The sequence below is a fragment of the Rhinatrema bivittatum genome, chromosome 2 (genome assembly GCF_901001135.1).
Source record: "Rhinatrema bivittatum chromosome 2, aRhiBiv1.1, whole genome shotgun sequence".
In the NCBI taxonomy this organism is placed as follows: domain Eukaryota; kingdom Metazoa; phylum Chordata; class Amphibia; order Gymnophiona; family Rhinatrematidae; genus Rhinatrema; species Rhinatrema bivittatum.
In genome coordinates, this window is record NC_042616.1 from 191,191,139 (window position 1) to 191,218,748 (window position 27,610).

The 27,610-nt window shown below is 40.6% G+C and overlaps 1 protein-coding gene across 1 annotated transcript in view; it reads left to right on the forward strand.

Moving 5' to 3' along the window:
• Positions 1–11,327: 11,327 nt before the first annotated feature.
• The window catches only part of LOC115084301, a 28,292-nt gene continuing 12,009 nt past the window's right edge, over positions 11,328–27,610 (forward strand). Inside the window, exons 1-3 of the mRNA XM_029588985.1 lie at positions 11,328–11,505; positions 15,175–15,664; positions 19,246–19,330. Coding sequence (XP_029444845.1) covers positions 11,489–11,505; positions 15,175–15,664; positions 19,246–19,330 — 592 coding nt within the window. The 5' untranslated portion in view covers positions 11,328–11,488. The remainder of the gene's footprint in view (positions 11,506–15,174; positions 15,665–19,245; positions 19,331–27,610) is intronic.

Consider the following 27,610-nt stretch of genomic DNA (forward strand, 5'->3'; position numbering starts at 1 on the left):
ACGTCTTCCACTTGCTGCTGCACTACTCGTTGTCATGGCTGTGGGGCCCCTGCGCTGCATTGACTTCCCGATTGCTGCTGCAGTGTTTATGCTGCCAGTGAGTTTCCTGCTTTGCACTTTCCAGGCTTTTATTAATCCCTGCTGCTGCTGCTGCCGATACCTTCTTTTACCCTGTCCAGTGCTGTACTCCTGCTGATCTCGCTGTACTTAAAGGAGAATTGTGCCTGCTGGATGCTCTACTCTACCTCTTTTCCCACCACCCCAAACTTTTTAAAAGCCCAGCAGTGCCCTGGTCTTAATACAAAACACCTCCCCCTGCCCGCAGTGATTGTGCCAGTGGCCATGTTATGTGGCCTCCTCCCTAATCCGACTAGGCCTTCTCAGCTTTTTCATTCTTTTGTCAGAGTCATGATCCTAGGGTTTCTCTGGCACCGCAATGTTATAGTGTCTGCACGGTTTCCAGTGAATGTGCTGTGCTACCTTATTGTATGGGTGAGCAAGGAAATAAGTTATTTTTTCTTGTTAAGTGGCTTTGTTTTGCTTTCATTTCATGCATAGCATTTCATTTTTCTCATGTATATCATTGGTCCTTGGGTAGAAGGAGTGAATTAGTGGTTAGAGCTATGGACTGAGATGGAGGCAGATGAGAAAGGTATATGTGAACTAGAGGGGGAAATTAGAGGGGGGAAGAAAAGAAAGCGGATGGAGGGAGCCCAGTAGGGAAAGGTGGGAAGAGGGGGAGCAGTACTGTAATTGTGCTCAGGGAGTAGGAACTAGGGGTGGGAAGAAGCACAAATTTAGTTTCGTTTTTCATTTTGTTTTTGGGAGGTGTTCCCCATGAATTTTGTTCCATGGAATGTTTATTTTGTTTCTTTAGTTTAAAAAAAAACCCTGAAAAAAAGGGATTGGGGATACTGAGGCCTCTTGTGCCCTCCATCCATCCCTCCTACCTGGAAAAATGCTAGGGCCAAGATCTTCTGCAGACCCCACTTACCCAGATGGAGGGAGAGTAGGATCTGCAGATGAAGCCTAGGCCCAAACCAAAGTTTGGGCCTTGCGAAGAGTCTAGGCCAAGGTCGCAGCGATCTACTGCGGCCAAGGCCTATGCAAGGGGAGGATGCCATGCATCAAAATAACGTTCTCTGCTGGGGAGGATTTACCAGAGTTAATTAACTCTGGCACCTCTCCAAGCAAATGCCACAATTTCAAGTATGAATATCAAAGAAAGAAGACCTATGAAGAGGACCTTCAAGACCTGAGCTCCAACATTGGGACCTGGCCTCTGGGTCAGCCCCTGGCATCAGGTCTAGGCCCAGGTCATGGCCTTGGCCCAGGAGTTGGGACCCAGCCTCCAAGTTGGGCCCCAACATCATATCTAGATCTGAGCTGAGGCCCAGGCATCAGCACCAGGCCAGGATATGGCATCAGATTCAGTAAATGGGGAACAGTGTTAGGGGTTAGGAAATTTCCCGGGCCTGAGCCTTTAGTTGAGTCTCAGCCAGGCCTCGACATTGAGCCATGGCCTTTTTATTGGGCTGAGGTGCCGGAATCATGCTCAGGCTTAGGCCTGGGACTCTGCTTTGGGTTTTGGCCTAGTCCCTAGGCGAAGCCCCAGCTTCTGGCCTAGGCCAAACTGGCAAATATTTTTTTAATTGGTTTTCAAAATGAAACAAGATTCTGATGAAATTTTATCTGAATTTAACTTGTTCCATTTTGAAAACAACCAAAAAACAAAATAGGTGATTCCAGCAGGGTTACGGCATTGCTCCTCCTCTTCAGGCCTCGCTAGCAATTCTGGTAGTGTTACTGCATTGCTACTCCTCCCCAGGCCCTTCCAGCATTTCTGGCAGAGCCATGGCATTGTTGTTCCTTCCCAGGTCTTGCTGGCAAATCCGGCAGGGCCACGGCATTACTCCTCCTCCCCAGACGCCACAACGATTTCAGCAGGGACATGGTGTTGCTCCTCCTCAGGGCAACATCTCCAGCAGCACTATTGCACCCTACAGGTAGCGGCACCTATGGCTGAGTCTATATAGGCCATAGGCACGCTACGGCTGTGGTGAGCAGCCATGTTTTGTAGTTGTATCCAGCATCTCCTGCAAAAAATTGGAAATAGAACAATCCATTAACTTGCTGCATGCATGGCACCAACAGTATCCAGCAATGGTTTTTTACTTGAGCCATTATCAATTTTTTGGACAAACCTTTAACACTGAATGTAGTACAAATGAGATCATATATACAAAATATTACTGATGTGTTGAATAAGTTAAATGATTTACCATCATTACCATCTGATAATGTTATGGTTACTATGGATGTAACTTCCTTATATACGACGAGGGTCATCTCTGACACTTTGACTAGATCAGGAGGACAATCATGGATTCCAATTAAATTCCTGTTGGCTCTTGCAAAATTGGTCATACAAAAGAATTTTTTTCTCATTTGATAAGGAATTTTTTAAACAAAGGCATGAAATTTTGCCATGGGATCCTCATTTTCTCCATCTGTGGCCAACTTACAGGGTCTTTCATTATTTTGTGATGTGCGATAAGGCCCTACTGCATGCAATACTGGCCGCATTGCGGCGGTATTATTACAATTAGGTGAAGGGGAGGATTGTGAATGGGGTTTGGGAGGAGTTATCTTCCAGCAGTGCTGCTGGCGATAATGTTTTTCACATTATCGCCTGCAGCATCGTGGGAAATAACTACAACTTTTCCTGTGGCACTATGGGGGTGATAGTGTGCAGTGCAGCAGCACCGCGGTGGGCAAAACCGCACCACCATGATGCGGCCAGCTGATCACTATTACCCCGCCCCTTTTTTTCGTGACTCATCATTCTGCTATAAATATATTTATTTATTTATTTATTTAAAAACTTTTCTATACCGTTGCTAAGTTATATACCATCGCAACGGTTTACAAATAGGCACATAGACTAAGGTAAGTAAATGTAGGATATCGTACATTCTAACAGGTACCAATAAAGTTCGGTTACAATTTCATAAATAAAATCATTATTTGAGTAATGTTGGTCAAGTCCAGGTATATTATTGAGTTATTATCGCTTTGAAATATTACTTCTTAAATGTAGGATTGAGTAAATTCATTCTCATCTGCATTACCCTGTACTTTCATTCTCTACCCTCCACACTCTTTAGTGAAGGCTTTTTTAAAGAGCCATGTTTTTAGATTTTTCTTAAAAGTTTTGAGATTATTCTGTAATCTGTCTAAACATGAAGAAAATTACATCTACACATCACCATGTTTTTCTAAAGTAATAATATGGATAAGATACATTGATGAACTATTTTTTATTTGGGGTTCAAATTTAGAGGAATGCATTTTATGCATGAATGAATTCGGTTAATCTGTATTTAAAATTCACAATGACATATAATTCTGAACAGATAGTTTATTTGGATTTGAGTATTCTTAGAACCCTTCAGGGCTGGTCAACTACTCTATATCTTAAGAGTACAGATCAAAATAACTATTTGAAATTTCAATCTTTTTACCCCATGCTTTCAACTGGGTCAAGTTTTTCAGATCAAGCACATTTGTTCATCTATGGACGAGTTCAAGCAGCAAGTGTCTGTATTAGCTCAGAGATTTAACCATCGTGGTATCCCTCTTCAGTAATAAAATCAGCTTACCAGAGAGTATTATAGTCTGTTACTGATTCTGCTTTGGAAAGAAACATGAAAATAAGGAATTAAGAAAAGCAAAGCATATTGCAAGATCAGTGACTTTTTTTTTCATTTGGATTTTATCAGTAAAAGAAATAAAGTAAAAAAGTATTTTTATAAAGATAAATTTAATAAACTAGATGTTTTGTGCACTTCTGAGACCTATGATTATGAAAAAAGGGGTACACTAATAGCGCTGAATGTTCTAGACGTTTATTCGCGGAACTGTCATTTAGCAAATCAGTATACCCTATTATATGATGGTCTCTCTACATAAGTAGCTCTTATACCTTTGGGTTGTTTCCTGTTATGGTATGGCATTTCTCTCCCATGTGGGGGGTGAGAGTGACATGAGTAGGGATGCAAATCATTTTTTGACGATTTAAAAAAATCGTCAGATATTTTTTAAATCGTCAAAAATCGTTAGAGTCGCAATACAATAGAAATTCCCCCGATTTATCGTGAAAAATCGTAAATCGGGGGAGGGGGGTGGGCGGGAAAACTGGCACACCAAAACAACCCCTAAACCCACCCCGACCCTTTAAAACAAATCCCCCACCCTCCCGAACCCCCCCAAAATGTTTTAAATTTCCTGGTGGTCCAGTGGGGGGGGGGGGGGGTGTCCCAGCACGATCTCCCGCTCATGGGCCATCAGCGCCAGTTTGGCTGCCACTAATATAAATGGCGCCGATGGCCCGATAAAAAAAAAACCACCCGACCCTTTAAAATTACCCCCTTAGCCTCCCCCACTCTCCCGACCCCCCAAAAACTTTTTACACATACCTGGTGGTCCAGGGGGGCCACGGGAGCGATCTCCCGTTCCCAGGCCATCAGCTGCGCTAAAAAAAATGGCGCCGATGGTCCTTTGCCCTTAACATAGCCTCTGCCTTTACAAATTCCTCTTTATACAATCAGGTCTTGAGCCCTTTTTGGAAACGTTTTGTATTATTTAGTGTTCTTAAATATTCTGATAATGTGCTCCAGAGTACTGGGCCTGCATTAGAAAAGGCTTTTTCTCTTACCTCACTAATATGAGCTAATTGTATTGAAGGAACTTCCAATAGCCCTCTATTTTGAGATCTCAAAGTTCTTGTGGGAGTGTAAATATTCAATCTGGAGCCAACCCATGGAGTATCTATATTGTTTATTAATTTATGTATTAACATGAGGATCTTATATTTGATTCTAGCTCTGAACAGGAGCCAGTGTAAATCAGCAAGTACAGGTTTAATGTGGTCATACTTTTTGTATCAGATAAAAATCTAACGGCAGAATTCTGCAATAATTGTAAGGGATGTAAACTTGAAAAGAGGAATGCCTAAAAATAATGAATTACAATAATCTATTCCAGAAAATAATCACCATCTGTAAAACTGTCCTAAAATCTTCTACATGACGAAAAGGTTTTAAATGTTTTAACATCTGTAACTCACATAATCCAAAAAGAGGAAAGATTACACATTTAATCATTTATTTTCACAAAAATTCATTATAAAGAATGTGTCCATACATTAAAAAACACACACATACACACTCATTCACTCATTAAAATATTCAAATTGAGAATACACAAAGAAAGCCAGCCTATACCCTATTCACTGTAGCAACTATAGTTCTATAAACCTAATTCCCTGTGGAACCTTCCACTTACAATCTTGCCAAAATCGCATAAATTTATACATTTATTCAAAAAAGCTGGAATATCCTGTGTAGTCTCCTTTCATGTTGATTCCCAAATTTGAAGAGGCTTGTATCAATGTGGTCAACCCCGACAAGTGGCCCTTGTTTCTCTCTCGTTTGCTTCCTCAGGGGGACTGGAACCACAGACCAACATCGTATTTTTTCAGCATAGACTCCAATTGTATTCAAAAACGCATCTTCTTACTAACAGCGTGCCGTCTGCACATTCATTCAATAACTTTTCAACCGGATCCTTTTTATTACCAGCATACCATCTTCAAAATTACTGATGACTTCACCTCACTCCTGTCAGTTCGACTACAAACCAATCGTTAATCGACCTCAGATCCCAGAGGGATCTGAGGTCGATTAACGAAGTCATCAGTAATTTTGTCGATTACTGAAGTCATCAGTAATTTTGAAGATGGTATGCTGGTAATAAAAAGGATCCGGTTGAAAAGTTATTGAATGAATGTGCAGACGGCACGCTGTTAGTAAGAAGATGCGTTTTTGAATACAATTGGAGTCTATGCTGAAAAAATACGATGTTGGACTGTGGTTCCAGTCCCCCTGAGGAAGCAAACGAGAGAGAAACAAGGGCCACTTGTCGGGGTTGACCACATTGATACAAGCCTCTTCAGATTTGGGAATCAACATGAAAGGAGACTACACAGGATATTCCAGCTTTTTTGAATAAATGTATAAATTTATGCGATTTTGGCAAGATTGTAAGTGGAAGGTTCCACAGGGAATTAGGTTTATAGAACTATAGTTGCTACAGTGAATAGGGTATAGGCTGGCTTTCTTTGTGTATTCTCAATTTGAATATTTTAATGAGTGAATGAGTGTGTATGTGTGTGTTTTTTAATGTATGGACACATTCTTTATAACGAATTTTTGTGAAAATAAATGATTAAATGTGTAATCTTTCCTCTTTTTGGATTATGTGATATAGAGAATATAGAGGAAATAGTTCCATTTACCCAGTGTGTGTACCTTGCACGGTTAACATCTGTAACTTCATGTAACCAGGTATGGATCAGGAACTACAACTAGGAACGTAAATAGGATCAGGAACCAGAACGTAGACTGGATCAGGAACCAGGAATGTAGACAGTATCAGGAACAAGCAACGAGCAATGAGCACATGACAAGCATGGAGACCTGTTGCCAAGGCAAGGAGCTAGTGGCTGGGCCCAGTCTTATATTCCAAGACTCAGTGATATAATCCACGCTGCGGGTTGGATTCCCACCGCAGCCCCTTTAAAACCCAATGAGGTGCACACGTGCCTACTGGGCGGCATGGTGCTGGACAGCAGCGTCTCCCCAAGGCAGATGCGGGGAGATCCTCTAAGGAACCGGAGAGTCCATGGAGGATCCGGGGAAGGCAGAGGAAGCTCGGGTGCACAGGTGGCTGCCTACTGCTGCGAGGGAGGTCGAACCGGGAGCAGGAGCTGGATGCCGAGGGTAAGTGGGCCCAAACGTGGGCCTGCCATGGGTGGCACATGCAACAGATCAATGGCGCTCAAATATAGCTTTAAGTATTCCAGAGTGTTAGTTAACATGTCTTTTATTGGTATGCAGAACTGAATATCATCTACATAAATAAAGAAATTAAGTCCTAGTCCAGCTAAGAATCTACATAACAGAATCAGATATAAATTGAACAGCATGCCAAAAAAGGCTTATCCTTGTGGTACCCCAGTATTCATTTTTTAACGGTAGAAATATTATCATTTATGTACACTTGAAATGTTCTATCATGTAAAAAGGAAGGTGTGAAACCATTTGAGTATTGTACCAGACAACCCCAATTCTTCCAGGTGGCCCATTAATATATTATGATCTATAGTGTCAAAAGTGGCGGAAACATCAAGATGAATTAGGAAATAGTCTCGTCTGCCATCAAAGCCTCGCCATATACTATCTAATACTGATAATAATGTCTCAGTGCTATCATTTTTACGAAATCCATATTGAATGGGGAATAATGTATTAGAATCTTCTAAGTATTCAGTGAGTTGTTTAAAAACAAGTGATTCAATAAGTTTGGATAGGAAAGATAAATTAGAAATGGGATGATAATTACGTAGTGAATTTGGATTTAGCTTCTTATTCTTCAAAATAGATTTTATTATAGCTGTTTTTAAATTGGTCAAAAATGGGGAAATCTCTACTTTAATTTGTTTTAATACATTAATCAAAATTGGATTACATTTACAGAATGTGGGACTAAGCTTAGTAATAGCTTGTATTTCAAGGATAGAAATTTTGGTGGAATTTGCCCAACTTGAATCTCTATTGTGAATATCTGATACAAACTTTGAAGGTGGGGGAAGCTTACTAATAATATTTATCTACTTTATAGTGTGTTCTTCACTATTAAAAGGTGACTGAACAAGTCTCTCCGTTAACATCATGGGTCTGGATAAAAATTTAACTGTGGAGAAAAGTAACTGAGTACTAAAGCCGGTGGCATGGATCTTATCTGTGTAATATTTTCATTTGGCGTCATTGATCATTCTTCTATTTTTGGTTAGCAAAATTCCATATTTTTCTAGGTTAATAATTGATTTACATTTTCTCCAGGATCTCTCTCTGGCTCTCAAAACCCGTTTACAATTTTTTAATTCATGATTATACCATGGAGAACATTTACTAGACTTTCTAGGTTTAAACTGGATTTGTTGAATCGGAGCTAATATATCTAATACCTCCTGGTTAACTTTATTCCAAATACTAACAGCTGAAACGCAGTTGTGAGGTAGAGCATTATCTAGTTTCTTTGGAAGCAAATCTTTAAGTTTATCTATATCTATCTTTCCACGCTTTTCAATAAACCTAGGTTTTCTAATATTAGGTGCAGCCAATGACATCACTGGCACAGCCCTATATGGGCAGCTCCCTGGAAGCAACTCACCACAGCAACAGGTCCAGCTGCTTCCTAATAGTGGGTGTTGCTTCCTTGCTTGCTAGTCTTCAATCTACATCCAACTTCTCTTCTGTCTTTGTTCCATGCTATTCCATCCACGTTGCCCATTTGTTCTGGTCCTTGCCTTACAGCTCTTCCTATCCATCCCTCTTTTCTTCCTTCAGACAAATGCCTGGTTTTGACCTTGGCCTGGACCCTGGATACTACTGTCTGCTGCCTTCCTTTCACCATTGTCTAGATCTCAGATATGTCTGACTGCTGCCTACCTCTGACCATTGCCTGAACCTTCTTATCTGCTATCAGCAGCAACTCCACCTAAGTTCTGCCAACCCCGGCACCCAAAGGCTCAACCCAAGAGGAATGTGAGCTAGTATAGTTGAAGGTGGCAACTGCTCTCTGCTTCACCTGGGTCCACCTGGATCCTCCCTGCAGGTAGAGTCAATCCTGCCTTGGCCTAAGGGTCCATAGACGCAGCACTTCTCCAACCCTCCTTTCTTCTTTGGTATAAATCATCTTCTTTCTCTCTCTTCCTGCCACTCTAATTCTTTGACCATTCTGCAAAATGAACCAAAGCATTAAAAAAAATAACATTCGTAATCCATGTTTACCACAGAAAAGCTCAGAGGGGCCAGATCCAGGATGGCTGACTGATTGCACACGGCGTATGGATCTCTCTCGGGCGATTTCTGCATTTTTCTGCTATCCCTGTTTATTTCTTCCTTAATGGGCAGAAAGAGGAAACTGATGGCAGGGCCTTTCCCCACAGCTCCTCCAATGTTCCCCTTGACGGGCCCGATGGACGCCCTTGTCGCGCGAAGCAGCCCAGTGCCAGTGACCCAGCCACTGGAGAGAGTGGGAGGGGAATTTGAGCTCCCCTCTCTCCCTGGCTCACTTTCACCCTTGAGCCTGGCAGAGGGAACACCACCTAGCAATCTGGCAGTGGAGAGAGTCTCCTGGGTGTCAATGGAGATGCCGACAGATCTCGCTGTGGGATCGGCGATTCTAGTGGGGAGTGACGGGGATACTAACGCTGCTTTTTATCCATTATTTCAACTCAGACAGCCGGAAACCTTTCGAGATGGAAGACAGGGAGGCGGCAAAAGAGCCAGCGAAGGTGCTGTGAGTGAACTTATGTTACCCTCTCTATCACTACCTTTGATTCAGAGGCCTTCTGTTTTTTCTTTGGAGGCTATTTGGGACTCTATAGTAGACCTCCAGAGTTCCATTCATCAACAATTGTCTCCCTTAATGCAGAACTATAAAGATTTGGATCAGAAAATTTCAGGTTTATCCACTACATCTGCTGATTTGGAACAACTATATTCATCTCTACGTGTTCAAGTGAACTTAGTTCAGCAAACTCACGCTGCATTGGTTATGGAGAATGCTAATATGGCTTTAAAAATTGAAAATCTTGAAAACTCTGTGAGGAATAAAAATCTCAGGTTCATAAATTTTCCAAAAGTACCCTTAATATCTCCTAGAGAGATGTTTAAGAGATATTTAATAGATGTTTTGCAGGTCCCTGAGAATGCAGTTTCTAAAATATATTACTTACCACAATATAAAAGGTCTATGGATGATGCACAGGGAGAATGAATGGAGTCCCTGGTTCCAGCCACAGGACCCAGTATAGATGTTTCTGCTATGCTTGAGACTTCGGATTCCAAGATGGCAGTCCCAGCAACGCTCATTGTTTCGCTAGTCCTTGAGCCTGATAAAGACTGGTTGTTGAGACACTTCTTATGTCACAGATTAGTCTTTTCTGCAGCTTAAAGTAAGACTCTTTCCGGATGTCTCTAGACAGACTCAAAGAAAGTAAAAGCAATTTCTTCTATTGCGTCCAAGGGTCCAGGACGCAAGGGTCCAGGACGCAATTTTTTTCCTTAGGTTCCCATGTAAGTGTTAAGTATCAAAATAATTCATATATCTTCTATGACCCTCCTCAGCTGACCCGATTTCTGATTGGTAAAACATCTTCTGTTAGTTCTTTTCCTGACCTCCAGTCACAATAACTCGCAAGTAATTCCCTATTTTGATTAAGGTTGTTGTTAGTCGATCAATGTTTCTTTGTATAATTATTCCTAGGGTTGTAGATTGGGACCTCCCCACCAATCTTGACGACTTGAATTTGGAACTGAGAATGTTAATTTATACCCACATTATATGCTGTTTTTTTCTTGTTCTTTATCTCAATTTCAAGTTTTCTTTCAAGATGTATATCTTGTATAATTTGGAAATTACATAAATAAAAAAATGGAAAAGAAAAGCTCAGAGAAGCAGCTACATACAGAACCACAATGGATTGAAATGGCCACCAGTAACAGGACTTAAGTTTTACTTCTGCCCTGTCCCAGGTGTTAAATTTATCGCTGATATGACTTTCTCCTAACACAGATTTCTATATTGTCCTGTAATAGCTAATACCCTCTTTTATATGCAATTTGCATGCATCTGCACTCAGCATATGGTGGGTTTAGTAGGGTGGAGTTTTTTGGCACTAAAACACATATTATATAAACGAGTAAGGTTAGTGCCAAAAAAACAATGCTAAAACTGAAGTTAAAAACCACGGTGGGTTCAGCACAAGTTATCACATCAGCCCCTAGATAATTAGACGTGAAGGAGGTTGTGGATGGGAAAGCAGGAAATTATAATGAAGTGTGTTTAATATAGAGAACTGCTGGTTTTACATGCATGTGCAGAGCTTTCTTTAAGAAAACATGGTAGGTTCTCCATGCCTACTCATTGCTTTAGTCAGACGTGTAAGGTAAACAAGCAGAGGTTTCAGAAACTGTATATTCAGTACAGGACTGTAAACTGGTCATTCTACAGTGTAGCATACAGCACGCTGGTTAATTGCGAATAAGTTCATTTTTGTATTCTCTGCCTTGATTCATGCTCTTTTCTTTTCTAACATTTAGAACAATGGTAGTCAATGTCTTGCATGGTTGCTAGGCTTCAGTTGGCCAGTTCTACGCAGGCGCCATGTCCAGTCTCAGAACTCCTTTGAAGCTCGAGGCAGAATTAGCCCTGTTTCTTAGCAACTATTTCAGCAAAGCAAAATCACACTTTCCAGGCCCTTTATAAAAGCATTTCAAAAGATGAACCTGCCCTTCAAATGTGTGTTGACTCAGCTGGTTTGTTTCTGTGCAGGAAGTGAAACTAGTAAACTACAGACATGGAATGGTGGCAGAGGTAAGCAAGATCCCATCTCTTCTAAACCTGAATATTGCCTATGTATGCAGGAGTAAGTGGGAATTTACGCTCATAAAATAAAATGCTAAGTGAGATAAGAAAATGTAATGAAAGTGTAGTCAAATGTTTCATCCTCTAATTATTTTTTCTGATTTTTAAGCCTTGTGGGCCATTTTTCCTCAATCTGAAAATGTATCCATAAACCAAGAAGTGTGTATATATTTTGTACAATATTTCTTGTTCAACTATAATGGGGTAAGTTTTTAAAGACTTAGTTGCCCTTGTGCAAATAAAGCTATTGTGTATCCATATAAGTCAGCCACATGCGGGTAAATGGATTGTCAGCCACCTGGAAATCAATGTGGGTGTGATGACACTTTGGGGTCATTATGACTTATTTTATTTATTTATTTAAGGGCACGTTTGGAACATCACCTCGGTTTACAGTGGAACATAATGCAGCAACAGGCTTTACAATGAAATACAAAATACAACAGAGTTTGAAAATACATGGAAACAGTGTTAAAATAAAATATTTGGTTAAAATTTTACACATCATAATTAAGAGATTAACCTGTATAATACATGCAAAGGAATAACTACAGATTTATGCTATGGGTATACTTGGCCCTAATTTTGAACCCTGTCTGCTAGGATAGGAAAGGTAGTGGAGGGAGGGGTGCACTATTCAGAACAGCTCCTCCACTGAGGTTGCTGGAATGGCCAACCCCATGCTATATATATATATATAAAAGCAACATGAAACATTTCACAGTGTGGCATTTCGGGTAAGAGTTAAGAGACTAAGCAGTGTTTCTTGAGTTTCTTCCCTTGCTTGGGTACTCGGTTTCACAGTTTGAGCCAATACCCTGGTGGGAAAGAGACCAATGCCTTTCTTGGAGCTATTTACATATTTCGGTTGAAAACGGGATATCTTTTGCCTTTTGGGGGACTCGTTGTGAAAGCCCTTGTATATCTAAATGGAGCATTTTGAGTTATCCACCAGTTAGATTAGATCAGGAGTAGGGAAGACTCCACTACTCTCCAGTCTTCACAGAGTGGCCTGGATCAGAGATGACCCCTGGAAGAGATTTCCAAAATGTCTACACTTTTGTGAAGATTGTTTCTAAGTTTCCAGGAGGAAATTTATGGCCACCCTTCCTGCCTGAGGAGGGGACATCTATAGAGAGAAAAATCCGATTGAGACAACTGAAGAGAACTGTAAGACTTATAATTTAAGTTTGAGGACACCCAACCAGAATCTTCACCCTAGAAGAGAGATAATTTGGGGAGACTGTACAAAGACTGTAATTTTTTTTGCCATCAGTATTTTTGGAAGGGGTTTTCCATCCCAACTAAGGATACATGTCCAACTGGGAACCTTACTTAGCAAAGGAGGATAGGAGTTTTCCCTGTCTAATATTGAGAGACACCTGCACAGATAACCTGGAGAACTGTAAATTATATCTTTTGTCAAGAACTGATATGAACAGTGCCAATTAACTTTTAAGAACTCTGACAGTAAATATTTATTTTTGGACACCAACTTTGTTCCTCTAGTGTATTTTGTTGGCACTCACATCCTTGAAAGTTGCTAGAGACCTGCTACCCCCACCCCCAGTCTTCAACCTCCAAATAACAAGGAAACCCCTTGGTATGTGGTTTTTTTGTGCGGTAGCTATTGATGGACCAACCACTCTGTGGCTGGCCTGCTTCAATAGTTCCCATATTTTATTGTTTTATTTCTCATAAATTTAAATAACTTCCATATTTTATTGTTTTATTGCCCAATTAGCAATGTTTGAATCATTGTGCTTATATTTCCCGATGTGCGCGGTCTGAACCACCACCATTCACTTGTGCAAGTCCTTAATCAGGTACTTATCTTATCTTTTAAAAGCAAATTACTGCCGCTGTTGATGGGTTCAGAGCCGCAATGTCGTGCAATGCCATACATCAAAATGGCGCTCTCCAATGGGGTGAATGCGCTGTAGTTAATTAACTCTGCCATGACCCTAGCACATGGTGTCAGTTTAAATAAGAAAGAAGAGGATGGTATCAACAGAGCTGTGAGGCCTGAGCTCTGGCCCTAGGCCTGACCCTTGGCCTAGGCCCAAGTGTCAGGACCCAGCCTCCAAGCCAGCCCCAAACATTCAGCTTGGGTTTGGGCCAAGGCCCTGGTGTCGAGACCTGGCCTCCAGGCCAGGCTGCAGCATCAGGCCTGAGCCCAGTCTCTGACCTAGGCCGAGGCCCAGGCATTGCAGCACAGCCTCTGGGTTGGGTCCTGGTATTGGGCCTGGGCCTTGGCCAAGGCCCAGGGATAAGGACCCAGCCTGGCCCTCTAATACTCAATGGATCAGATAAGTGGCTGATCAGGGGGCTCAGGAATCAGCCCAGACCTTGGTGTCAGCCCAGACCTAGTCTGAGACTCCAGCATCATGTTTAGGCCTAGGCCGTGGCCCCTTTTTTTGTGCCTCAGCCTATGCTCTAGGCGAGGCCCCTGGCTTCGGGCTTAGGCCTAGGCTGAGGCACCAGTGTTGCACTTGGATATAGGCTACAACCTCTGCTAGGCCTGATGCATTCATTTTAAACAAATGCCACAAATAAGGTTTGTTTCATGTGTGCGGCTCTTCAATTCATTTTGAGGCCCCCCAAATGAAATTAATTGCTCTTGTTTGTCACATTTTTTAAATTCATTTCAGATGAATGCACATCCCTAGTTATATGTAATTTCATCACCCATACAAATTTGCAATTTATGAACACATGCAATCAGAAGCCTATGCTGCCTTCAGGGTTTGTGTTTCATTGTCTGTGTTGTCCTTGTCCTGTCTATTTTGTCCCTGAGTTCACCCTTACTCCCACACACCTCCAATGTTCCAGTTCACTCTTACCTCCACTCAACTCCACTCTGTTCCTGTTTTCCAGTTCACGCTTACCTCCACGCAACTCCAACCTAGCCTGCAGTCCATTCCTGAGCTTCACTCCAGCCTGCACTCTGTTCCTGAGCCTCAGCCCAGCCTGCACACCATCCCTTGCTCCAGCCTCGCCAGACTGCACAACCTAACTGTAGTCTGCCCTGCCATCCTGTGCTACCCTGGAGGTGGTGTCCACCATCTTTCCCCAGCTCCGAACTCACAACAGTGGCAAATATATCTAGGAAAATTTCCACATATAACTTTTCACTGATATTCAACAAGACTTACATGAACAACTATCCTGCTGAAAATACTCGGATAAAGTTACATGCATAAATTTATCTGACTAAAGATAGGGATGCTGTTTTTCCGGCCAGACTTGAACGAGTTACTTTAGCCACAGAGCGCTCAATATGTGTAGCCAAAGTTTAGCCCAGGCCCTGAAATGCCTTCATTGTCACCCCTTTTTGTCTGGATAATGTTTGTGCTTGGTGGGGGGAAACTCAGCTTTTGTGCACATAACTCCAAAGTTACCCACACAAAAGCTTTTGAACATTGTTATCTTAGTGTTCCTGAGGAATTAAATGAAATTAAAGAAGAACGGGTTTAAAGAATTGTTTTTAAAAACAGTTTTGTTAGTGCTGTTGCTGCTTCAAGGAAAACAACATTACTAGGTAACAAAAATTAATTCTCAGCAAGAAATATAAACGAGTATAAAAGTTAATGTGGCTTTTTTGATTCATTATCACAGATTAGACATATTGTATGAGCAGCAAAGGACCAACATGTCTACTGCAATGCAGCCTGGCAATGGAGGAGAGCTCTCTTACCTATTTGCAGGAAAAATCAAATTTTCTGCAAGTCGCAACCTAGCCACCAAATGGAGCATAACTTCTCAACAATCGCATTCAGCCCCAGACAGCGATCCCTGGAAAAGAATGCCTCCTGATTTTAGTGTCCGACTATACAGATCTTTTAAATTGCCTAAGCAATCCATGAAGGAAGGAAAGGAAAAAAGAGAATCAATGCAGAGAACTGGGATCAGGTTCCTGGAGCCTGGGAAAGAGTTATGCAAGATACAGGAATGCCACTTCCCTTCTGTGGTAAAAAAGGGTGAGCCTGAAAGATTTGTGACCAGATTTCAGCATGTGGGCCCATATGAAGCCATGCTAATGTTTGTGAAGAATGGAAAATATCCAAATGCCATATACACGGACCCAAAGCCACATGACTTTAGACAGGTAAGCATTAGCTATTAGACTAGTGAAAAAAAAGCACCTTTGAGTACAATATTTCTATCTTTCTTGGCTATTTTTCATATTTGTTATAGGTCTAAAATTTTATTGACATTTACATTTATGCAACTCAATTTCTACCCTGTATCACTACTATTCACCAGTAAATAATAAATCAGTCAGACTAGGCATTTTAAATTTTTCCAGCAAATATATTTCTGATTGCTTGTCATTATGGACTGCATTTTCATCCATAAAACCCGGTTTTATGGATGAAAATGGCTGTTAGAAAATTGCCAGGGGCTCAGTGAATGCAAAAGTGTGGAAATAACCTGTTTATGCATGTACGTTTAATCACACTGCGAACAGACATTTTGGAGGTGGAGTTGGAGCAGAGTTGGAACTAGGGAGGATAATTTTAAAACATGCATGCATGCACGCATAAACAGTGCATGTATATATGGGTACGTGCAAAACTGCTCTGCTGTTTTATAACCTGTGCATACAAGATGTACACAGGTTAAAAAATATATGTAAATGTATACCAAAACATGCATGCGCATGTAAAAAATGTGTGAATACATGTTTGCGCTTATCCGGATAATTTCTGAGTTAACCAGCTAAGGGGGTTATTTTGTAAGGCTTATCCCATGCGAAAAGTCCCTTTTCGCGTGCGATAGCAAGTAAGGGCGGAGTCGGGGCGGCGAGGGTAGGATTCGGGTCGGTGAGGAAACGGACTCGGTACTGTCTTCACTGGTGGCAATAAGGTAAGCCATGTTATCATCAGTAGCATGCCCAAGAGCACCATCTTTCATGATGGCGCTATTGGGTGCGAATGCCGGAAGCAATAACACCGTGGTGGTGAGATGGCTGCCGGCTTTCGCAGGCCTGCCCTCCCCAACCCCCGTTACCGCTGGATTCACCATTCTGTGCAAGAATAGAAAATCCAGACCTAAGTAACTACACTTATCCAGATAAGTTCCAATTTGTCCGGCTATCTGACTTAGCCAGATAACTAGTGTTTTAACCCTTAACCAGCTACGTAGTGACTTTCTCAATTTCTTAGCTGGATAAATTGGAACTTAGCTGGATAAGTAGCAGCAAAGTGCTACTTAGCTGGATAAATCGGAATTGCGTCGGATAATTATGTGCAGCTGGTATACCCCCATATTTTTAATCTGCAGATCATCGATACCCTCCGGCTCTTAAGCATGAAGTCCCCTCACCCAGTCATTTTTTTCACTTTTACAATGTTTATGATCACTTACTCCAGATATTGAGCAGGAGTAAATATATGCAAGTAAGCTGCCAAATGTACATGTATAAATTGCTTATAAAATAGTAATTTACTCATATAAATGTTGGCCCCCATCCCAAAATGCCCCTGGCCTACCCTTTTAACATGTACAAATTTATTCATGGACTCTTATTTACACATACAGTATATGTTGAGGATTCTAATAGCATATACTTGGGTTCATGCTATTTTACATGTGTATCTACTAATTTTTACGCATGCAAGTTTTGAAAATTCACCTTTTTGTGCATACTTTGTATCCTAAAGAGTATGAAGATAACTTTCAAACAGCACCATGTGGCCCCATATACATGTGTATATGGTCACATAGAGAGCAACTATAGGAATTTTATAATCTGTATGAATCAGGTAATCTCAGATTATAAAATAGACATATGTCCACCCCAGCATACACCGGTATATATGCTTATATGCAAGAGCCTACAATGCATTGAAAGAGCATAATTCAATGTATTGAACATGCATATTTTCCTACCTATTTTATAATCATACTTGAGCATATTTTATGCATGAAAAAAAAGATTTCTTACATAAAACCACAATTTATGCGTGTAGGTTGGTATATTTTAAAAATTGCTTGCCTAATTGAAATGACCAGTTTTCCAATTTCTCCATCACTTCACCCAGTTTTTCTCCAGGTCGAGACCCTCCTAGTTATTTAGCCTCAGCTCCTCCCATTTCAATCAGACTTCCCACCCAACCAATAACTGACAAAAGACCCATCTGATATCAATTGCAAGAGACAATTAGCAGATGTAAAATTGCACAAATAACTTGCCACACACATTCATGTAAGTCTCTCATAAAATAGAAACGTATGCATGTAAATCTTGAACCTGCCCCTTTTTTATGTGTGCAGTTACGCATGTGAAAGGAAAAATATGAAAGGAAATGTTTATAAAATAACATGTAGACAAGTACATGTTACGTGTGCATATGCTAATTTTACATGCATAACTCTTTGAAAATTCACCCCTATGTACCTAAATTATGGTTATGCCCTTGATAAAGCAAGCATAGCTATTTGTGAGTGAGTTTATGCATGTTCCTGCCTACTTACATGGGAATTTTCAAGGCAAACTTCTGTGCGTGTGTTCTCTCTGAAAATTTGAAAACCTGCTCTTAAGAAAGTATATCCACACTTTACCCCAACCCACATACTTATAAAATTTGTCTCTCTGAGGGCTTGAAAAGGTTTTCAAACAGCAGCTTTATAGCTTTATAGTGGTCCCTGTAATAAAGGGTAGAGATGTGCATCTGTTTTCATTCGTTTCAGTAGTTTTTGTGCATACATTTTTGAGATGCATACAATTCAATTTTATGTGTACGAAATGGCTTTTACATGCATAAAATACCGAAATGAATGAAACAAACCAAAAAGAAACACACCAAAAAAACTGACAAAACAAATGAACAAACCAAACTGAAAATGTTTGTGTGCACATCCTTGATAAGGGGTATTAGAATTAACATCTGCATTAATGCATTTTAATGCAGGCATTAGTTAACACTCACTTACAATGCATGGTATTTGAATGAGAATCGGCCATACTGTAGACTGATAAGTTTCAATGGGAGGAAGCCCCAGGGACCTGACACTGTTTCAGAAGGATGGGGACAATTTGTGGGCAGAGTGGACCTGGAGACCTGTTACACTTTCAGTAGGGAGGGGGCCTTGAGGCTTGACATACTGTTATAAGATAGCGGAGAATGCAATATTGTGCCCCTACCAGAATTTAAGTATTCTTTAAGAATTCAGTTACATTACCAATGAGAATTATGTAGTCAAGGGAGAAGAAAATAGCAACATAGCATTGATAGAGAAAAATAGAAATGATAAATAAGTTATTTTGTTCAGTTCAAATGGCAATAAGTAATGTTAAGAAGAACATGATAAGCTTAGGAAAAGTGCATATACTTGTCAGTATTAACAATAAAATATACCACAGTGACATTTTGGGATCTGCACTAAACTACATGAAGCTGAAAATTTCTTTGTGAATATTCTCAAATTTTCTTGGCATTACCACAGATTTCTGGAAAATTAACAGAGTTGGTTCTATAGTGTCTATACAATAATTCAAGGATGAAAAATGAAATAGTATGTCACCTTTTTTTATAAACAAAACAATTTTGACAATGTGCACAGCTAATTTAATAAGTAGGATTAGTATATCTCTTTTCATCTAATCTTCATCCAGTTTACTTTCATATAATTTATGAGGTACCATGACTCAGTTAATGTTTCAATGTTCCCTTTTATATACAGTATGAAAATGACATACCAGAATTTGTGACCAGTTGTGCAAAAGATCCTTTGAATTTAAAGCTTAAATCACAGCAGCTGAGTACAGGTAAATAATGTGAGCATTCAGTTTGTGAGAATTAACATTTGTACAACCAGAGAAAATCATTAGCCCTGTATGATAGCATACTTGTAAAACTGTTTATAACATTTATTATAACTTTAACCTTGTGTAGAATACTATGAGACTGATATTCCAAAGGGTTTGTCTGGCTAACTTTTGAAGTTAACCAGACAAATCCCATAGTTTACATTTCCTGCCCTGGTACAAGTTTAGCTGGATAAGAAAGAGGTGGTGCAAGGGATAGGGATGTACATTCATTTGAAACAAATGGGCAAAATGCAACAAATAAGTCCAATTTTGCTTTGTTCATTGACCCCCAAAACAAATGGAATGTATCCATGAAATAAAAATATTTGTCTCATTTGTTTATGTTTCCCATACAAGTCTATGGCCCATTCAAGTCTATGGCCCATTCATGTCTATGGCTGTACTAAGCAAAGAGCAGGTACAGGCAGGGACTAACTGGTAACTAAAGAAACCAGTTCTTGCTTATGTGACAAAGAATTCTCTTAGGAGCCAAAGTGAGAGAAGTTGGCAAGGAGAATGGATGGAAGACATATCACGGGAAGCATCTTTTTAAGTAGCCTATAGCTCCCATCTGGAACAAGGGGCATGACATCCTCCCACTGAAAGGTCTGTGCATATGCAAAGAAACTACATTTGCTCTTTTGCATTTTGCAGAGACAAGAGAGTGAGTACTAGTAAAATAATAATAAATTCTATTGTGATATCAAAAACTCCAGTAGGCACTTCAAACTCTGTCTTGCCACTGAGAGGAAAGGGCAAAGGAAGGAATTGAAGGGACAGAGGATTTTCTGTAGAGCCAGCCCAGAGAGAGAAGTACAAGCTTTACTAGTAGCAGTGAGAACAAAGGCAGTCCTGCCCCTAACCTTAAAAGAGACTTTTTTTTAGCTGTAGATAGCCAGGAATGGAAGCAGCTCAAGCCAGAAGAAATTGACATTGGGAGAAAATGTGCTACCACTTCCTACTGTTCTTCCTCTTGTTTTGAAGTGGGGCAAAAGGCAGGAGAGCCATAGGAGGTTGGTATTAGTGGGTAGGGACAAGGACTGGGGCAACAGAAGTGCAAATACCTAGAGCACTTTCCATGATTTCTGCTTCTAAAGTAATGGAGGTAGTACTCTCAACAACATATTCTGAGGAAGAATCTTGTCTAGATTCCCTGAATCAGAAGTGATTGAAGAAATAGTAGTTGAAGAAAATTTGGCAGGTCTAGGCAGTAGTTTTTTAGCCTCCAGTGAGGAGATGGGGGTGAGAGATGATATTTACAATGTTAAGAGTAACCTCCAGGAAGAGCAAGCAGTGCAGGTAGAGCTTGGCAGTTAAGATTTAATGCTAAAAAATGCATAGTAATATATTTAGGGTCAAAAACTCAAAGAGATGAACAGTATTGGAGGCAAAATTCTTCTAACTGCAAAAGAAGAACAGGATCTGGGGCTAATTTTAACTGATAATACAGTTGGATTAAGAAATGGCAAAAGCCAGAAAGATGCTTGGCTATTTAAGGAAAGGAATAGTCAACAGAAAAAGGGAGATAATATTTGAAAACCCCAATTTGGAAGCCCAAAATAGGATGCATTGGTTCCCCCTTTGACCTTAGTGGGAAAGAAATGAACAAATAAAGCAAATAAAGAATGTTTTTTTTTTCTTTTGAAATGAATCAAACAAATGACTGCAACTTAGAAAATGAATAAATGAACTGAAATGCATTTTTTTGCCTCTGCTCATGCCTGGCAGGGAATGTGGGAGTATTCTGGGACATGGCTTAAGTTTATCCAGCTAACACTGAATATCAGCACTAGCCAGAGATAGTTATCTGGCTAACTATGGTCAGAAAAATGTCTGTCCTAAAGTTAGCCAGATAATAAAAAAAATACTGAGTGGCTGAGCAGAGACTGAACCCACCCCCCACCAACCCTAATATGACAAAAAATGTGCAGCCAAATGGACTCACCATATACTCCAATGTAATTTATAATTGTCCCATTGTAAGCAGTGATGATAACCTCCCCAACCTATACCCTAAGAAAAGCTTTCCCAAAAATCATCACTCCCGAACTCCTCACCACCAAAACTGTCCCAAAAGCAGAGCTGGAGGAGGAGAAACTGTTATCTTGTCCCACTTTGCTGAATACTAAGTGCCAATTGCTCTGATAGCTACTAGAACTTTGTATCAATTTATTCCCTGCACTTGGACAATGATTGATCCTTTCGCTGACAGAACATAAGAAAATAAGTTATGCCATGCTGGTGGGACAAAGAAGGTTCATTGTGCACTGCACCCAGTCTCCGACAGTGGCTAGTCTGGGTCACAAGTACCTAGCAGATCCCAAAAAGTTGAACTATTGCTTGTTACCCACCCCCAGGGATAGCAATGTTTTTCCCTAGACTACCTGGCTAATAATGTTTTATGGTCTTTTCCTCCAGGAACTTGTCCAAACCTGCAATGCTAGTTGTCATGGCCACATCTTCTGGCAACAGATTCCACAGCTTGTTTGTGTGCTGGTTGCTAGTTTCATGAAGTGTCCACTTATTATTATTAGTATTATTTGAAAGAGTAAATAACTATGTGTTATTTACCCATTCTACCTCACTTATGAATTTATAAACTTCTATCACACCCCTTCTCAAGCGTCTCTTTTCCAAGCTGAAGAGCCCTAACCTGTGTAGCCTCCCAACATAGAGGAACTGTTCCAGACACATTGTCATTTTTGTTACCCTTCTCTGTACCTTTTTTAGCTCTGTTATGTCTTTTTTTGAGACAGGGCAACCAGAACTGCACTACTCAAAGTGCAGTCACACCATTGATCAAGACAGAGGCAATATGATATTTTCTATTTTATTCTTTATTCCTTTCGAGATCATTCCTTACATTCTATTTACATTTTTGACCACTGCCACACACTGAGCTGAAGATTCCAATGTATACCCCAAGATCCTATTCCTGCACGTTGACTCAGCATTGTGTACCTGTTGTTGAGATTATTTTTTCCCATGTACATCATGTTGCACTTTTCCACTTTAAATTTCAATTCACATTCTGGTGCCCAGTCTCCTATTGTAGTCTCACAAGGTTCTTCTGCAGGTCCTCACAATCTGCTGCTCTTTTAACAACTGAATACATTTGTGTCATCTACAAATTTTATCACCTCCCTTGTTGTTCCCTTTTCCAGATCTTTTATGACTATGTTAAACAGCACAGGCCCCAGTACTGATCTCTCTGCTACTCCACTAATGACTTTCTCCATTTGGAAATCTGACCATTTAGTCCTATCCTCAGTTTCCTGTATTTTAACCAGTTGCTATTTCACTGCCTCTGAAACCATTACTTTTATTTTCCTGATGACTCTCTTATGCTTTCTGAAAATCCAAATAAACTAAATTAACTAGCTCACCTTTATCCACATGTTTATTTTCACCTTCAAAAATATCTAAGACATTTGTTGGGCAAGACTTCCCTATGCTAAAATCATTTTGATTCTTTCCATTAAGCTATGTCTATTTGTATGGTCAGTTATTTTGTTTATAAGAATAGCTTCTACCATTATGCTTGACACCAGTATCAGCCTCACTGTCTATAATTTCCCAGATCACCCCTGGAGCACTTTTTTAAAATTGATATTACATTGGCACCCTCCAGTCTATGGATACTGTGGCTGTTTTAAATGATTTATTTATTTATTTATTTATTTATTTATTTATTTAAAGGCTTTTATATACCGGAGTTCATGCACTTGTGCATACCACTTCGGTTTACACAAAACAAGGAACAGAAAATTACATCAAACAGATTGAACAATTAAACAAATATACAATTACATCCAACAATTGGGTATAAATAACATGGCTAACTTAGTAGGAACTTAGAGTTTGAGGTAAAGGAGAGAAATAGTACCAAGTGGTAACAGAACAATGTTAATGGCTAAATAATAAATATAAATAGTAAATACAAATTCTTATAATAAATACAGGTGTTTACAGATTAATGATAAGTTTCACATTAATAGTAACAGGTCTGCCTGAGTGCAGTGAATACAATAATACTGTCAGACCTATCAGCATATAGAGGCCGATATCACAGCCAGTTTAGCAGGATAAGTATGGACTTATCTGGCTAAGTGGCAGTGTTTAAATATCTGACAACATTTAGCAGCCACCACATAAGTGAATCAATATTTATCCAGCTAAATATTTATCCATCTAAGTGGTGGGCAGAGCTGGGGTGTAACAGGGAGGAGTTATATCTCCAGCTAGTTTAGCCGGATAAGTGTCAATATCCAGATGAATCCATCTTACAGGGTCATTTATCATATCGCATTATGGTGTTTTTGCATGCATTAAGCACCTTTAACGCATGCAAAAACGCCTTTAACGCATGGTGCGATGCAAATCAGAAAAAGAGGAGGAGTGGGTTCACAGTTTTGTGAAGCCCTATTACATGGCATCTGGGTACCATTGCCCAGATGCCATGGCCTGGGCAATGGTTCCCAGCATCAGACCAGGGCCTAGGCTTCTAGTCTATGTCTAGCCTTTAATGATGGCACCTGGCTTTGGGCTGATTCTTGGCATTGGATCTGGACCTAGGCCCTAGTTCGGGCTTTGTCAAGCTGACCTGATCTTAGGTCAGGCCTCAGTGGCAGGACTAGGCTGAGGCCTGGTCCTGCTAAATGTCCATTTTAGCAAGGGTGCACCCTATTTGTTAATAGGGTGTAGTATTTCACAAAAACAAAAAATTCACCTATTTCTTATTTTCAGAGCAAAAAATATGGTTAGTTTTAAATGAAAGGGAAAACAGACCCATTCTTCATGTTTTTCATTTTAATTTCAAATAAATGTACATCCCTAATTTATGTAGTTCCTTTGGTTTGATGTTGTTCCGCTTCACCCAGTTTCAACCAGTCTTCTGGCTCCTCCTAAAGATACCACCCCATTTTATTAAAGTGAGTATTTTTGAAATCCAGGACTTTGATCCTCAAGTATCTTCTCTCCATCTTTGCTATATCAGACCATACCATCTGATGATCATTGACTCTTAGGTGGGCATCTACCCAGACATTAGAGCTATTATCTCCATTTGAGAGCATATGGTCTAGCAACGCTCCTTCCTCATCAGTTCCATTAACATTTGTCTAAGGAGAACATCTTGTAGGGCTTCCACAATTGTTCTTCTTCTTACAGATTTTGCAGCAGGGATGGGATACACCAGTCTATATCCAGCAGATTAAAATCTCCAATGAGCAACAGCTCTCCCCTCTTCCTACCTTTCGGATATTTTTGGCCAGAAACTTGTCCAATTCCACAAACTTATTTGGAGGCCTGTAGACCAAACCAGTGTAAATGGAAGTGGCATCATTTTTTTTAAAGACAGCCAATAGCACCTCCTCCCTTCTCCATTGTCTCTGCATTTCAGTTACTAGGATATTGTCTTTAACATAAAGCACTATTTCCCCCCAATTTTCAGTCCTCTCTATCTTTCTTCAACAGGTTATAGTCTGGGATGGCCATATCTCATTCATGAGACTCACCGAGCCTCATCTCTGTAATAGCAACAATATCCAAATCCATCTCCACCATGAGGGCCTGCAGATATGGATCTTTGTTTCTGAGACTATGAACATTTTTGCATTTAGCTTTCCAGATTTTCTCTCTTGGCTTGCTGCTATTCCTTGGCAACATTTCTTCTATTTCGCTTAAAAATGGACCAATTTGGTTCTTTTCTCCACAATCTTTCTGTATTTATGTGTGTTGGGGGTGATATTCTAGGTCCAATGATATCTTTTTACCATCATATTCCTCTTAACTTAAATGCTTGATGGCATAAGTTCTGAGTTTCTCACTAAGAATTCTTTTTTCTGCTGCAGACAGATGTAGACCATCTTTTCTGTATGGCCTGTTACTATTCCATACACAGCCCAAGCCCCCAGTATATCCACATCCTCCTTCTTTGCATCAAGTTTTGAGCCATGTATTGAAGTTGTCTATATGGCTTAGCCTTTCCCTTCCCTTTCCATGAACATGAAGTAGGGGTGGGAAGAAGTAAAATTTTCATTTTGTTTTTCATTTCATTTTAGGTGGAGGGTTTCTCCACAAATTTCTCTTTGTTTAATGTTTATTTAGTTTAAAAAAAGCAAAAGAAACATTAATAAAAAAACAGAAAAAAAAAGAAATGGGGCCTCCAGTCCCCACAATCCATCCCTCCCACCCATAAAACTGCTGGGGCCAGTATCCTCCCTGGCCCCCACTTACCCATTCGGGGGGGGGGGGGGTCAACGATGAGGCCTAGGCTCTACACAAGGACCAGGCTTGGAGGCCTGGTCCTGACACCGGAGCCTAGGCATAGACCAAGGTCCAGGCCCAGACCCAACACCAGGGCCCATTCCAGAGGCCAGGTTCTGGTGTCTGGGCCTCAGCCTAAGCCTAGACCAAGGACTGGCCCAGGCCCAACATCAGGGCCCGGCTTGGAGGCCAGGTTTTAACGTAAAAGTCTCAACCTAGACTAAGGCCTGAGACCATGATCAATGCTGGGAACTGGTCCAGAGTCCAGGTCCCGATGCCTGGGCCTCAGCCTTGGGCCAGGCCTGATGCCAGATTGGGCCTGGTTCCTGGGCCTGACCTAGGCAGAGGCCCAGGCATCAGGACTTGGCCTCTGGGCTGGGCCCTGGCACCAAGCCTGATCTTTGGCTGAGGCCCTGGAATCGGGATCTGGCCTGGACACGGTATTGAACCTATGATGAATAAGGTAAGTGGGAGTCCCACAAAACAGACTGGAAGGTGGTCTATCAAAGCCAGAAGGAAAATAAGAATAAGACAGACCAGTTGCCTTAGGATGAAGATAGTTTATTCGCACATATATTTTGATGAAAGAGCCCATCTCTGGCCGAGTTTTGCACGAGGCTGGATGGTATGGTTTTGGTTCAAGTTTTCAGATGTAATTATAGTCTATGGAATAATGTGCTGAACTAATGTAAGAGAAATCAATTTATAGTCATGACAGATTAAATTTATATGGTGTGCTGTGTGCATCAGTGTCTTGGTTCAAATGATTGTGTAGAACAGCAGTATAATCAACCATAGTTTTCTGCCATAAGTCAACTATCTAATGATGCTGGAAGTGTACATTTACACTATACAGTACACTTCCAGCATTATTACCTAAGTAATTCTGGAAATGGCTGGGATTGTTAACATACTGTAGATAAATAGAAGTATTTAGAAGTCAAAATCAGAATAGTTAAATGATCTTAAAAACAGCAATGTAAACATTTTTGAATCTGCTTTCCTTGTATTTAGCCCAACCACTGCAGTGGCAGTTTCTCTTTCCTGAACCTGGGAAGCATACACCCTGAGTCTGAACACTTAGTGCCACTTCTGCGCAATCACTTGGAATACGCCCCTTCTGTTGCTGTGAATGCTGCCTGCACAGCATTCCATTTCCTGGCCAATCTGAGGATCAGAAACGGCTTGAGAACTGAATCCTAAGCTTCTGCATGGCAGTGGCCCCAAAAAACTCTGAGGTTAATATTCAAAGTACATTCAGGGCTATTTAGCTGGATAAGTGTAACTTATGCAGCTAAGTAGCAGCAGCTGAATATGCTACCTAGCCACACAAGTCACATATATAGCTTAAATGTTAGCCACATAACTTTTGGGTGTATAGTCAGCAGATTGGGATGGAGCGAGTTAGCCATATAAGTTAAACGACTAACTACCGATATGCGGCTAAGTTAGACATATCGGATAAGATATGCGGCTAAGTTAGACATATCATAGTCATATCATTCCCGATGATACAGCCCAATCGAAAGCTAATGAGCTGGCATTATTCTTTCAGAATAAAATCTCAAACACCCTAGCCAAATTACCTACCTACCCAAACTCACTGCCTCCAGATACCCCCCACCGACCAAACACAGACATAAGGTTGGAATCCTTTGACCCAATCCACACTATAGAGGTGGAAAGTCTGATAAAAAGAATGAAACCTTCGACCCACCCGCTGGACCAAATCCCCTCCAAATTCCTGGTTCTCATTCCAGAATACATCTCCAAATATCTAGCTAATATTATCAACTGTTCCCTCTCACAAGGAATATTCCCAGACATTCTCAAATCAGCCACACTTAAACCCATTCTCAAAAAACCGAACCTGGATCCAGATGACCTCAACAACTACCGCCCCATTTCAAATCTCTCGTTTATAGCCAAGATCATGGAGAAAATTGTAAATAAGCAGCTTTCAGACTACCT